Consider the following 15,940-nt stretch of genomic DNA (forward strand, 5'->3'; position numbering starts at 1 on the left):
AACTAGTTTGTACAGACCAACCAGCACAGATTGATATGTATTTTACACAATTTTCTTGATATAATTGCATCAAGAAATCATTTTCAATAAAGACACGACAATAATATCTGTTACAAAATATTTCTCCACGTCCAATGCACGCACGAACTGCAGGACTTCATTTTTTAAATTATCTCTACACAAAACTCGTAATGTTTAAATGGGCCTATTCCATCAGGAAGTTTTCATTCTGCTATGAATTTTTTCAAGAAAGGATTCGCTTCATAATCCACTGGGAAGTGTAAGGGACCTAAGAAAACAGACACCTGAATAGCACATGGTGTAAAGTTAATTGCAAGGATAACAGATCTGAAAACACTAGCCTTAAAACACCGCAGACAATTGCATGTTGCATTTACTCCAGATTTTGAAATCGCAATTCCAAGAGCTGGCCATTTACAGGAAAGATGTAGTAATTTAGATTTGATTTTCAATTTGAATTTAGCGTTCCTTTCAGCAGGAGCCACATGAGCTTCTGCCGGGAGTCGAACCCGGGCCTCTTGTGCCAAAATTGCGTACGCTCTCCACCTACCCATTAGGAAGCTATATGTAGTAATTTAGAAACGAAGAGCATTTATAAGGAACTAGCTTGTCTATACACTGAACCATGTAAGTGTAGTGTTACAAAATATAAACAACACTAGAATTTTAAAACATTTTAACTTTAACTTTTGCAAAGTATCAAATTTGATTGAAAATAGTAACTTCCCATAATTACCAATTAATTGTCCCGTACTCTTAATTTTATCCATTAAATTTTACATGAGCTTACACAACTCACGACAATCTTCATTACATAATAGAGAATATTGCCATTTTGAATTTTAATTGGTTAATGCTGAACTTAATTATAACTTACTTTTTCTGTTAATTTTAATGTAATAATAATAATAATAATAATAATAATAATAATAAACTTTACGCTTGCGTTTGGTATTTAGTCTATCATATAGCATGGTATTAAAGGACCCCGCTCAGAGCTTATGAAAATCCGCTTTCCGTTAAATTGACTGGTATTCGAGTATTTTGTGTATTTTGGTCTCCTGGTGAAAAGTCTCAATGGGCACGAAGCCCGAAAATTCCACGTTTTTTAGATATCCGCTGATTATCGTCACTTAAAGGCATACACAGCAAAAAATGAGGTGTTGAAACAACACAAAATGACTACCATTTTAGCGTGTTACTTGTGTGTCAATTCAACACCGACCACATCGCCTTTAAAACATCAGATATACCTCGTTACTGGCTGTGAGTATTTGCATTGATTTTTATTGTTTGGTATGAGCAAAGCTTTGTGAAATATATTTCGCATTCATGGCAAGTAACTAATAAGATTCTATGTTTTCTGTAATCGGTCACAATAATATTATTGTAAACCTGTGAATCATCTGACAACAGTTACAGAGATAGTATTTCCATCTATTTTCTTTATTTGTTATTCTTGTGTCTTAGCAAGTATGAAAAGAAGATGGCAGAACTGTTGCCTATGTAACTGTTGTCAGACAGTTCACAGGTGTCCAACAATATTATTGTGGCCGATAACAGAAAACATAGAACATTATTCGTTACTTGGCATAAGTGCCAAATATTTTTCGCAATGCTTTGCTTATATTAAACGATAAATACCAATGCAAAACGAGTTATGTCTGATATGCTCGGAAGGCGATGTGCTTGGTGCTGAATGAACACACAAGGAACACGCTAAAGTGGTAGTCATTTTGTGTTGTCTCAACACCTCATTTTTTACAGTGTATGTTCCCTCGTAAACTGAAAATAATAATTAAGCTACATTTTATGAAGTATGAACGAGTCTCACTAGGGTATACTTACAACAGTATGTTGTATATTTTTACTTGTAATAATTATTATTTACTTGTAATTTTGGGCCATAATGTATTTTAAATGTACACTAGGCAGATTCTGTTAATAGAAGAAGAGAAAAACAATGAAATAATATATTTATAATGTTAATATATAAAAATATTCAAATGTTTTTATGTAATCTAATCTTGATGTCGTCGTCATGACAACAGAAATTAAATAGAATTATTCAGTTGACTAAGTAGACATCTTAGAAATTTGTGTAGAAATAAACTGTACGTTTCTCCTTTACATTTATTAAACAAAGTGTACAAAATAGTATTTTTGTGTGTTTAATGGTTCAATATTAATGTTTAAGAACCAGAGATATCGTCATATACTAGGGTTTTTGAGGTCGCTGATTCCGAATCCAAGGCCGGTTTACCTTTATCACATCAGGTTCAAGGTCATTTGAAGGTGAAATCGAGAGGAGACGTTAACAAAAACTACATAAATGTTTTTTGAGTCTCTGGATCCGATTGTCATTTTCTTGACATGACAAGGTAATTTCAAGGTCACTGCAGGGTCAAAGTCAAACTTGAAAACTGTTGGAGAAATCTGAAAAAAATTCATAGACAGGATTTTAGGGTAGCTGAAAAAAAATACTTTATTTAGACCATGAAAGTACTGATACTTTTTAATTAGATAGAAATAGGCTTGAGCCAGGATTTTTACGTTTTAGAACTTTTTCGAAATTTAGAAACGCTACTCGATATCAGCTTTTGATTCGCTTTGCAGCGAATGATGATGAATTACTTGCCGGAAGTTAATGGTCCGATATCAGGGTATTATTGCACTTGTAAATCCGGAGCTAGGACATTAGGTTTGTTGTGCACATGTAGCCAGTGCCCTATGGTTTTATGATAGGCTCGACATCAACAACAAATAAAATCAAGCTCTACTACAATACGTACAAAATGCTGGTAATCGTAATGTGAACAATGATGGAAATGAAGGTGAAATACTGGAGATTACAGTTCATGAATGATGAGATGTGAAATGCAGACCAAATCTTTATTGGAGAAGACGACACTGCAAATGACTGACTGGAAAGCTAAATGGACAGTAAAGATTCGATTTACTGGTAAATTCGATTAATACCGTCCTCGGATTCGCAATCAACTACCTTAAAAAACAAAACCTATCTATAATTTTTTTTTTCAGATTTTCCGACGGTTTTTCAAGTTTGTTCTTGAAATGACCCTGCAATGATCTTGAAATTACCTTGTCGTGACAAGAAGATGACATAATCGGATCAAGAGAGAGAAAAAATATCTATGTACTTTTTGTTCAGATTTTTGCAACATTCCCTTTGATTTGATCTCCAAATGACCTTGAACCTAATGTGATGAAGGTTAATCGACCTCGGATTCGGAATCAGCGACCCCCAAAACCCTCATAGATAAAATAAGACCTAATTATTACTTTCAGTTTACGAGGGAGCGTACGCCTTTAAGTGATGATAATAATCAGCGGATATCTAAAAAACGCGAGTTTTTAAGGATTCGTGCCCATTGAGGCTTTTCATCAGGGGACCAAAATACACAAGATACTATAATACAAAATACACAAATACACAACATATTTGAACACTCATCACAAATTTCTATTAATTTCTTTAAAGTTGGTGCTTTATAGTAATACATATTTCCAGTCCATATGGGGACATTTTTAACGAGTATAAATAATTTTCTTTTTTTCTTATTTGCGAATAATAATTTTTTACACACAATGTATCTTCCTAAACATTCAAATGATTAAATGAAGTTTACTTTTCAATATTTTTTTTTTAATTTTAGGAGTCATCATGACAACGTTGGATCTCAGATGCATCTTTGTCTCTTTACTACAGCTGTTTGTGACGTACATGTCACACAATGCATCATGTACGTTAATAGGTTCTCAAAGAACAACTGTAAACACAAACAATTTGCAGTTATTAGTGAAAGAAATTGTGAGTAATTATTTTATTAACACACGATGTATAACTGTAATAAATGAAACGTCTCTCCTGGATATTAATGAGCAAAACGTGCCAAAATACACCCCAGTTTTGCGTCTTACATATTCTACTCCAAATGACAATGTAAGAGTAATTCAAGCTATGGATGAAAGCTGTAACGCTTTTATAGTTATATCTCAAGATATGTCTCAATTGAGTTCGTCTCTACTCAAAGCAACACAGGAATCAATTCAAAGAACAACTAGAAAATATCTCATCATAGATATATCTCGAAATTCCTCTGAAGAATTATTTCTAACTGTAAACACGAAATTTTTAAAGCTATCTCCCAGTTGCCTCATTATACAACAAAGAGAGTGTTGTGATGATGTTTATGAACTTTTCACTCATACTATTGGTTACGACCTTGAACCAGCACATTTTCGATTATTAGACATTTGGCACAAGAACATATCCTTATCAAATATTAATTTATATCCTGATAAATTACAAAATCTTCAAGGAACACATGTGAAGCTTGCCAACATCGAGTATAGTCCATATTCTATAATTAACGGTACGCTCTATGATGGCACCGATTTCAGAATAGCTTTAGCAGTGTCACTGCAATTTAACATGACATGGGACATTCATGTTATCGATGGAGGATTTGGAATATTTCTGGACAATGGATCAGCCACAGGTCTCTTTGGAGCAGTAATGAGTGGGGAATATCAATTTGCTTGCCCAGCTGTTTACAGTATTGACTTTAATTATGAGCGTGTTTACCTCACTGAGCCTCATATGCAGTCTGGTCTTGCTTTTCTAACTCCGAAACCTAAATCAAAGAAATATTTGTGGGAAGTATTCTCTCCTTTTAATTACAGCTTTTGGATTTTGATAGTAGTTTTCACATTTATAGTGTCCATCATATTGCACGTATTTAGAGCGTCTTATATGAATATGTTATCCTTGAAACGTATCAATATTTACCATGATTACTTCCGTTCCTTGTTACACTCTATTAATTTTCTCACTGGAGTGGGTACTGAAAATTTTGTACGATCTCCACCTCATTACATATTAATATGGTATTCAATTATCTGTATAGTACTGATTACAGCCTATAACTGTAATTTAATATCTTTCTTAACAGTGCCCATTCTCCAGAAACCGATTGAAACGATGAAAGATTTTGCAGATTCTGGACTCCACTGGGCAGTCGACGATATCAGTTGGGTCGAATTCTTTTCGTATGCCACTAATACAGACGTTGTGCGAATCAAAGGAAAATATATATTCTTTGAGAACACTACTGAACTCAGTGAACTTGCAAAAGTCGGAAAAATAGCGGTTTTGGTGGAACGTTTAAACTCGGGCCACTTTTGCATTGCCGATTACCTCCCAGAAGAAACTCTAGCAAATTTGTACTTAATGAAACAGAGTGCTCAATTGTTCTACATGAGTATGATGCTTGAGAAGGGTTCACCGTTTTTAAAGAAAGTAACTCGTGTCACAGAATGGTTGCGAGATACTGGGATTATCGCTCACTGGGAAGAGGAAGTAATTATGATGTATCGTGACAGGAAGTTCCTTTTGCCTCTTACATACCTTGAAAACCAGGATAAAATACCGAAGCCTTTATCCTTAAACCATGTTGATGGCGCTTTTGTTCTTTTAGGAACATTCCTTGCAACATCAATCCTTATATTTTTTTGTGAACTGTGGTTTCCTCACTGTTTTATTGTACTAAAACGTACTCCTCTCGTTTTATCGGATTGGAAAATAAGGAGCAGAACATTGTTGAAAAATTTAAAACGCTAAAATGAGAGGGTACTCAAGAAAATGGGGTACTCACAGAAAGGCCACGGTGCATAGAATTGCATACTTTTACAATACAAATATGTTTTAGGTGTAATTTAAGCTGCATCCAATAATATTAGAAATCCAATGTATTTACGGAATCTATAACCAGGGGTAAGGATACACTTTCAATAAACCATAAACGATTTAACAATATTTTAGTTTATAGGATGAAAAGTTTTAGTATATGATAACAGCAAGTGATTGAAGTGCATCTTCTCCTGATTCTTTGGGCACAGTGACGCTTACGAAAATAAGAGAACATACTTTGATGTGTTTCTGATAGTAATACGATGATATTTTGGCTCTTACTTGGTCACTGACTTGGGAATACGAAAGAGTTAAGAAAAATAACAAAACGGTATTTTGCGTGGCCAAGATACGCAGGTAAATTTATCATTATCATCATAGGGTAAGCATTGCTTCAATGCGGCCAACTTCCAAGATAGACAGGTGGCCAATTTACAGAGTAATAAGTAACGAATGTCTTAAGGGAAAATGCAGATTCAAGACGAATCAGGTCAAGATGAGGAGGTGGCCAAGTTAGAGAGATGGCCAAATTGACAGGTTTCACAGTACCTAATATAAATTTAGCTTGAACGGTAACTTATTTGGCTTAGCACAGACTTAATTTTTTTATGAATAATAGTAATGAAATATGCATTTTAAAGCGTTATTATTATTATTATTATTATTACTTTCTGCTCTTTTGCACTTTATTATTATTATTTTCTTCTTTTTGCGCTTTTGTTGAAATCGGTTAATATTGTTTATTTTTTATTTTCTGATTTTTAGTGCGTTTATGAAGTTGGTTATTTTTCTTTTAAGTTTGTGTAGTTTTTCCACTTCGCAATAATGTAGTTAGAAACCCAACCTAAAGGTAAGGTATTAACTTAATATAAAACTAGCTGAACCTGCGCTCTCTACACAGCGCATCAATTCACATATGAGCATGAATCTCCTTGTCATTTCCCATAACATCTGTACAGGTCCCTTTACAGACACAAGTGAAAGACATCTTGATAAAAATCGGTAAGGGGTACCATAAAGGAAAGATTTTTTCGATTATTTTTTCAATATCAAGCACCTTTGCAAGACTTGAGCCTACTTCTGGTTGGAGTTCCTAATTCATTTATGATCAGTGTTTTGTTTCGTCTTGCATGCAATATAAGCAAATACATTACACACACAATTAATTATGTCAGTGATATATGGTGTTCATTGGTCAAAACATTGTAAACAATACAGATTCATCTTAGACTGGAGAAACGGTTATACTTCGTTTTTCATTATCATTTGGCCATGAAAGAATTGCCGGAGAGATGTACTAACCCCGCATACAAATGTGTGGTGTTGGAATGTATAACTCTTAGGATATGATGCTTTACTTTTTAAAAATTCGAACACTTCGAAAGTACCCCTAAGAATGTAATAAAGAAATAACGGTCATTTCTTAAATATTCAATTAGAACTGAACAATCTGCATAAACTTTGCAATCGACCAGTGAAAACGACATTCTTCTAGAGCTTGTGGTTTCCGAGATATCATTGTCAAAAGAACTGGCCACGAACATATAAATGATCACGAATAAGGAGTGTATCGAAAAGTAGTTAGCAACATTGTGGGTGTCGGTGTGCACTTTCGAGGCTGCATAGACGGCAAAACCTAGAAGCACCTGGTCAGTTGAAGTCTTGTAAATGGATAGCTGCGTGCTTGTTGCTGTGTTCCGAGTTGAATGGGAAATGTCGCGTGTGAAACGGGAAGTGAAGTGGGAAATCCTGCACAATTGGTGCACCGTCAAAGGCACAACATACAATCAGATAGGAAAAAAGTGTGGGGTTCATCATACAACTGTGAAATCTGTCATTGAGAAATTCGGTGAACATTACAGCTTTGAAGATATACCGAGATCCGGGCGAAAAAGGGGTACCAGAAACCCTGGACTCGACCGTGAAGTTGTGCGGTTGATACACCAAAATCCATCAATGTCTGTGCGGGATTTGGCTACCAAAGCAAGAACGTCCATAGGAATGATTCAGCGTATCAAGACCAGACATAATTTGAAGACCTATAAGAAGCAAAAACGTGCGAAACAAACACCAAAGCAGAGACAGACGGCACAAACAAGAGTCCGCAAGCTGTATGACAACATCGTAAAGTCACCAGAACGATGTGTGTTGATGGACTCAAAAACACTTCCGGGACCCCAATATTATACTGCACGCAATGCTGGGGATGTATGTGCTGCATAGAGGTACGTTGACGTGGAAAAATTTGGGAAAAAGGTACTGGTATGGCAGGCAATCTGCTCCTGTGGTTTTCGCTTCGGTATTTTTTATGCCGAATCCACCATAAACCCAGAAGTGTACCGAAAGGAATGTCTACAAAAAAGAATGCTGCCATTGTATAAAAGGCATGCAATCTCCCCTTGTTTTGCCCGACTTAGCAACAGCACACTATGCTAAGACGACAGTACGGTGGCTCAATGAACAGAACATCGAGTTTGTAAGGAAACACATGAATCCACCAAACTGCCCACAACTCCGTCCAATCGAAAGATATTGGGCAATTGTCAAACGCAACTTCCGAAAGAATGATAAACCAGTGCGCAACATGGCGGACTTCAAGAGAAGCTGGGGTGCAGCATCGAGGAAATGCACCGTCGAGACTGTGCAACGGTTAATGGCTGGAATTAAACAGAAACTACGTTCATATGTACGACGGGACATGTACGTTGTATTTTCTTTGTCATGTAGATACATAGAGGTTCTCTATTAATAAAAATGTGGATTTGCTTCACTTTTTATCTTTTCTTCTGAATTTCCTGACATATGCAATGTTGCTAACTACTTTTCGATACACTCCTTATATAAACTTTTCTTGACCACAAACATATAAACGTAGCATTTTAATACATAAACGGGTCGACCTACGAAACATACGTGACCAAATATGCATACATACATATATATACTACATACATTTATGCATGCGTGACCAAACACAACGGAGTTATACCTGAATATACATATGGTATTAAAACTATCACCTGTTGAGAAGTTTCAATCTCAAACTCCAAAGGCTTTCATCAGATACTGATAATGTTTACATGAAACTTGCAAGATGGTATATTCTTTAAGGTTTATTAAAGAAAAAATATCGGTACCTCTATATTGAAGTTATTACTAAACATATACAGAATGAAGTGAATTAGTTACAATATTAACACTAATTAATTCAGCCGTTGAAGAGTATCGTGGTCTAGTTCCGAAAGCTGTAATCAGATCCTAATGAAAATTGAATGGAATTACCGTGAAAGCGTACTGTTTCAAACGAAAGCAAATAAACAAAATTGGTGCATCTATGTCAAAGCTATGCGTGATCATACGCGTATTAAAGTCGGTTAATTACGATTTTCACATTGTACCCGCTGAGTTGTTTCATGTTCTAGCTCTGAAAACTACTAATTCATCGTGATGAAATTTATGTGAGACTACGGGCAAAGTGTATAATTTCAAAGAAAATCATCAAATCGGTTCATCTATGTCCAAATTAATTGAAAAAAAAAATATGAAGAATATTTAATGAAAGGAATATATATTATTAAGTGAAAGATATATTCTTAAAGGAGTAATAAAAGGAACAAAGAAATTGTGTGTCAAATAAAATACTTTAGGTAACAGAAATAAAACCCTACGGCAAATAGAAAATTAACAATCAAACACACCAAAAGTGCAGAATATAGTACTTAAAGAATAATTTGCAACAGCAAAGAAATAATAAACATATTGCAAATTTACTCAATGATTTCTTTCCCAACATTGCTAAATTATACTCAAAGTTTTGTACTTGCTATCGACTACAGAGCCTGAAATTAGGTCGATTGTAAAAAATGAAAACGAAAAAAAAAAAAATAAGACTGGGCCTGACAATATTCGTCAATATTTCATTAAAACATGTATCGAACATTTCCTAATACCTTTGACCAAAACATGTAATTCGTCTCTTGAAACAGTGCAATTTCCAGAAGATCTTAAACTTACGAAAATAAGACCTATATACAACAAGTGGTTGGAAGAGCCGATGAATCGAACTCAAAAGCACCCTAAATGCAAAGCTATGGGCGAGTCCAATTAAGCAGGGCTTGTCCCTGACTGAGCCCAGGCACTAAATATAGCGATCTTTGTATTTCCTAGGCGATGAGCCCATCAAACTTGATTCAGATCCAAATAGTAATTTCCGAGAAATAAAAGTACCATACACACATACACATACACACACATGGAGATGGGAGCACATTAATATTTTAGCCGGAAATATTCCCCAAGGAAGAGAGACATAAAAACGCCAAGCATGTGCAGTTTGAAACTTTTCAATGGTTTCGATTTCAAATTTTTACAAATTGCGGACAAAAAATTGGATAAATATTTCTTGTGTAAACCGGTTTGTTATGTCTGTTGATGACCGACATTGCCAATATTTACTAGTGTGTAAATATTAATTCATAAGGTTTCATTTGGTGGATAGATTGAAAATTAGGAAAGCAAGTACACTGAAAAAGAGAAACGTATGTGGCGCACGTAACAACGTAGGCTACATTTGTAAATCATGTAGTTTTTGGACTTAAACGTACAGCAAACGTATAACTGAACAAGTATATTTTATACGTACTTTCTGTATAAGTGTTCCGAATAAAGATATTTTCCATACAAACGAAAGAATTGTATATAAACGGTCAGGATTTCACATATAGATGGACGTATGTAATATACAGCTGACGTGTATAACATACATACACATACACAATATACGGAATACATCCTGCAACGACTTGGTGTAACGCCTAAGCGGGAAAAATGGCAGTACGTATATAGCGTGTGGATAACGCATGCTCCGTGCTGATTTCTGTAATAATTATAATGATTCCGTACATTTGTACAATATACCGCTGTCCGGAGAACGGATTTGTGTCAGCGTAAAGAAAAGAAACAGAATCTTCTTAGCTCCAGCAATTAAACATTGTGAAGGAGATTGTATTGAAATTCCAAAAGAAAATTGTGAAATTAGAAAATTGGAAATTTGTGCCACAGAAGTGAAGTTTGACGCAGTCAATGCAATTAAAGTCTATATTTCAGGCAATTGTAATTCTTTAATCAAAGCAAACATGAATGTAAAATGACGAAATCTTAACACGTGACTTATATGTTAACTATTTGTGGGAAAAGAATTTTTGTTCAAACAAGATAAGGTACACTCTTGTTAATTTGGTGAACCCAACTACAGTATGTTTACAATATAGTGGGACTACTATTCCAGCTATGCGATTAAATAATAGTATATAACCATTTAGTCATATTTATTTTTTATGTAGTCTTAAGTAATATGCATAGAAATTAAATCTATTAATGTTTTATGTTTATTATTGTAAGTAATATTTATGATACACAGATAGTACCTAACGAAATAACACCGGATAATAATATAAAATGAGATAATTGAAAAAAATGCATAATTGATTTATTGATTTTTTAAAAAATATGTTTGAGATTTACTACTTCTGTTTGAAAATATTCGTTATGTTTGAACAAAACAGCAAATTACATGTAGGGGCCTTTATTACTTACAATAAATGTTATGAATAATTTTGTGGCAAATATTAGGATCAAAGAGTGCAAATATATAATTAATATTTAAAATATTGAACTAAAAAGTATAAAAGTGAAAATAACATCTTTATGGAATTCTTATATGTCTCAGGTGAATTCTTGCTCCTATCGCAATAATAGAACTCTGATATAATGAACTTTCGTGCCAGCGGAAGCAAGTGTGATCTTAGTAAAGTGAAGTTTTTGGAATAACAGTTTCTAGGGTTCTGCAAGATCTCGAAAACCACAAGTGCTAGAAACGTGCCGTTTTCACTGGCCGATTCCGAATTTCGGGTAGATTGTCCAGTTCTAATTGAATATTTAAAAAAAAACTGTGGCCATTATTTTTTATTACATTGTTTAGGAATACACTGGAAGTGTTGAAATTTTAAAAAAAGTTAAGCACCATATCCTACGAGTTATACATCCAAACACAGCTTAGTTATATACAAGGCTTGCATATCTCTCAGGCGTTTGATTCATGGCCAAATGATAATGAAAAACGAAGTTTAACTATTTCTCCAACTAAGATGAATGTATATTATTTGGAGTTTTTTGCCCAATGAACACCATATATCACATACATTGTAATTAATTGTGTATGTAATGTATTTCGCTTATTACATACTGCATGCAAGAAGGAAGAAAACACTGATCATACATGAATTAGAAACTCCAACCGGAAGTAGGCTCAAAACTTGCAAACGATACGAGATATTGAAAAAATCTTCCCTTTATGGTATCCCTTGCCGATTTTTTTTAAATCAAGACTTTTTTCACTTGTGTTTTTAAAGGGACATATACAGATGTTGTAAGGGATGACAAGGAGATTCATGCGCATATGTGAATGATGCGCTGTGTAGAGAGCACAGGTTCAGTTAGTTATCATTTAAAATAAAACATTACGAAATTATATTGAACACAATTTATTAACATACAGGACTATTTTCAGTTTAAATAAAAGATGTAACATTCCTCTGATTAGGAAGAGAAGTGTAGCATTATATTCAGTTATACCATTACCTTCCAGTTGTGGATTTAAAGGGAAGCTTTGGGGCTGAAGCCCCCCAAATATCAGAGGAAGAATAACTTGAGGTTATTCACACTAAAAATGCTGAGCATTGTGCTGAAGCTATAAATAAGTTTTCATCTGAATTATGGAAATGGGCGACCAAGGCTTCCTCTTGTGTTTGGCTTTGGATATTAACTGCTGGTGTTTTCAATTACGAGTGCTGATGGCCTTAACAGCCAAATCGCTAACTAAGTTGTAAACAGACACCCACAGAGTAGCAGTAAAGAACTTCTGTTTTGTGATGCTAACTGAAGAAGTTTTGTACTAATGTGTCGAAGTTCATCGAGTGATTCTGGAAACTTTCGTTCTGTACTAGGAATGGTCATATATTAACATCCGAATTTCCCATGCAGAATGGTTTGGCCAGTGGCCACCGATTACTATTTGATACCAAAAAAATGTTCGCCATCTTCTTAGGTATTGATCAACACCAATATCATTTCTCTATGAGTTACGGTGGCTCCTTAAATCTCCGAAAATCGGAATTTTTTCAATATCTCTGGAACGGTAAGTCATAGAGAGATGAAACCGATGTTGATTAATACCTAAGAGGATGGTGAACATTTTGGTAGCAAATAGTAACCGGTGGCCACTGGTTATATCTGAATTTTCAGTATATACGGTGATAAAAAGTGAGAGCTCAATATAGCTAATTCAATAGATCCTCTAATACGCAGGTTCCAAATATGTAAATGTATTATCAGTGGTCGAAGTGAGACGGTATGAGATATTGAATTTAATCAAATAAGTATAATCTACACTTTCATATAAATTTCAAAAAAAAAAAAAAAAAAAAAAAAAAATTCTATTTGAGCTCGTTCTCGCAATGCTTTTGGAGCAATCACAACTGGCTTAGTTCTGTTTTGTCGTGAAGTTTGTGATATGTATTCTTTGTTACAAAATATGTCATATATCTCCCGAAGATTTTTATTTTAATCCTAGCTCATTAAGAATACAGAAAAAATATTACAATGATACATTGAACAATGCAACAACATTAATATAATAAACCTGTTAAATAGATGAGGTAGATTATCAGGTAACGCTACTATTTTTAAACCCATTTTTAACTATATGCAAGTGTATTATATATTACTGTTAAATTTGAGCAGCAGAAATGGGTTCCACTGTTTTTCTAAATTATTTTGTTCCAGCCCCCCTCAAAAACAATTTTTGGATCCGCCACTGTTACCTTCTATAAACAGTAACAAGAAACATTCTGACATTTTCTAATTTAAAACTTTAAAATTTCTAATCGGTTTAAAACTTTGTAATGTCTTTGACAATTTTTGTGTCACAATCGAGAAAGTAAAATGTATTAAATTTTTAGGTGAACTTCTAAGACACCCACTGTTCGAAATATAGAAAAAATTGCTCAAAAAAAGTGAACTTGGCATTTAAAAAAAAAAAGCACCAATGAACAGTACTTTAGTCGATAAGTTAGTTCAGTAGCATCCCACTAAATATACAGACCAATGTTAAGTTTAATGAAGAAGAAAACACTTTAAAAAAAAATAAAGACGTAAGATTTTCTTACTTATACATTCGGCACATGGATCTTTTAGAAACAGTAAGGTAACATAATAATCACTACATAGAGTTAGTGTTGATACATAAAATTTGACAATGCTTGTTCACACATAAACAGGACACTGGTTAGCACTCAAAAAAAAAAAAAATCCTATATTTGGTTAATTTTTTTGGTTTCTGTTAGGCTTGCCGTGAACTCCAATCTGGCAGCAATTCTGGATATCAGAAGTGACTGGCTTTAGATGTTTTACGATTTACAATGAATGTAATATTACAATACGACACCTTGTGTGTGATTCATTTAGTGCAAACAACAGAAACAATAACTTAATATTAGGATGCAATTTGAGCTAAAATTGACGAAAATGGAAAGTCTAGCCGAATGAAACAAGATGAGCTGATAAATTTTCATATAGTTACAATTCAGACGGTGGCTATATTTAAAAAAAAAAAAAAAAAAAAAACTGTCTCTCCCCAAGAGTTTGGCTTGATGTGTGATATAGATTAAAATTGTTGCTTAATAAGATCTACTGTATACATTTAACTTTTTCTTTAAAAGTTCGTCCACCAATTAACTTGCGATTATCCAAATGTTAATGCTCAAATATAAATCTACTTCTGGTCCTAGTCTTAGAAATAGCAAAGCATGTTTAGGCTCAGCATAATCACTATTCACTTTCAAATAATTTAACTGAAACAATGCAGTTTAAGTTGAAAATAAATGATCGCAGTATATTAGTGTAGAAATGCATACACTAAAATATTCATTCTCAAATTTAGATATTTTAAAGGCCCTTGTCTTAATCACAAATAGCAAAGCATGTTTATTTTCAGCACCATCACTACCCACTATCAAACAAGTTAGATTCAAACAATGCTCAGACAGCACAAAACATTTATGGTACATGTGTACTACGTGTACATACAACTACACAAGTACACATGTGATGCACTATTCTTCGCTTTGAAATGTGCACCATACTTGTCTCTGTACATGTACAAGAATACACACACACAAAAAGCTCTTAGAGTCCACTACATGTGCCGCACAAAAAATTGTACTCTGTTCACATACATGCATGTACTCTGTATGTGTACATGAACACATAGCTGCATACGTGTATAGCACCCGTATTAACCCACATGTACAAAAACTGTTTTTGTACGAAATATGCATCCGTGCCGTACGCATACGCAGCGGATACAGTGTAAGCTGCAATTAAATCGTCACTTAATATTACTGTAGAAATACACAAATATTAATGCTTAAATCATAAATAGTTATGTCTTTTGTCATATTTTGAAGGAACTAAACTGTAGTTTTTAAATTGCAATTAAATCATTTTGCATTTTCTGAAGTAACTAACTGTAATTTTAAAAGTCAAATTAAATCACATTTTGTCATATCTTGAAGTAGGCTAACTAAATTGTAATTAAATTATATTTAGTCATATCTTGAAATGAGTAAATTGTAGTTTTTAAATTGCAATTAAATCATATTGTGTCATATTTTGAAATAACTAATAGTTGTTTTAAAATTGCAATTAAATTAGATTTTGTCATGTCTTGAAGTAACTAAATTGTAATTTGTTAAATTGCTATTACACCATCGGAATCGAATCAAATCTGCAAATTCTCTGCATGCTAACGCCCTCTATTGGTGTCAGTCAGGCACAGCAGATACCAACTCCTAATCGACTGTTTACTATTAGGAATTTTAGTGTTGCACAGAGACTGAGATTTTCCGTTTTGTCATAAGGTTACACACAACTTTTATATCTATGTCTATGTCTATATCTATATCTATCTATCTATCTATCTATCTATCTATCTATCTATCTATCTACTGATCATTCAGGAATAAATTCCTACTAATTACAGATTTGCGTTTAACATGGAGACATCTATTCATAAAGACAAACATATCTACTTTTTTCTTCAGATACCGCTCATCTTGCATTTAGAATTATATATTTATGTAAAGCTAC

General features: G+C 33.8%; 1 protein-coding gene across 1 annotated transcript; it reads left to right on the forward strand.

The window, feature by feature from the left end:
• The first annotated feature begins 3,702 nt into the window (after window positions 1-3,702).
• LOC145671848 (uncharacterized) lies at window positions 3,703-5,785 on the forward strand. The gene has a single exon (XM_081741076.1). It carries the CDS (start codon window positions 3,707-3,709, stop codon window positions 5,663-5,665), a length of 1,959 nt encoding a protein of 652 aa, XP_081597202.1. The 5' UTR covers window positions 3,703-3,706; the 3' UTR covers window positions 5,666-5,785.
• Window positions 5,786-15,940: the final 10,155 nt, after the last annotated feature.

This window comes from Thermobia domestica, chromosome 15 (genome assembly GCF_964235325.1).
Source record: "Thermobia domestica chromosome 15, izTheDome1.hap1.1, whole genome shotgun sequence".
Lineage (NCBI taxonomy): Eukaryota > Metazoa > Arthropoda > Insecta > Zygentoma > Lepismatidae > Thermobia > Thermobia domestica.

What these genes read in the sequence shown, in the direction of transcription:
- LOC145671848 (XM_081741076.1), top strand. Translation starts at nt 3,707, where the DNA reads ATGACAACGTTGGATCTCAGATGCATCTTTGTCTCTTTACTACAGCTG.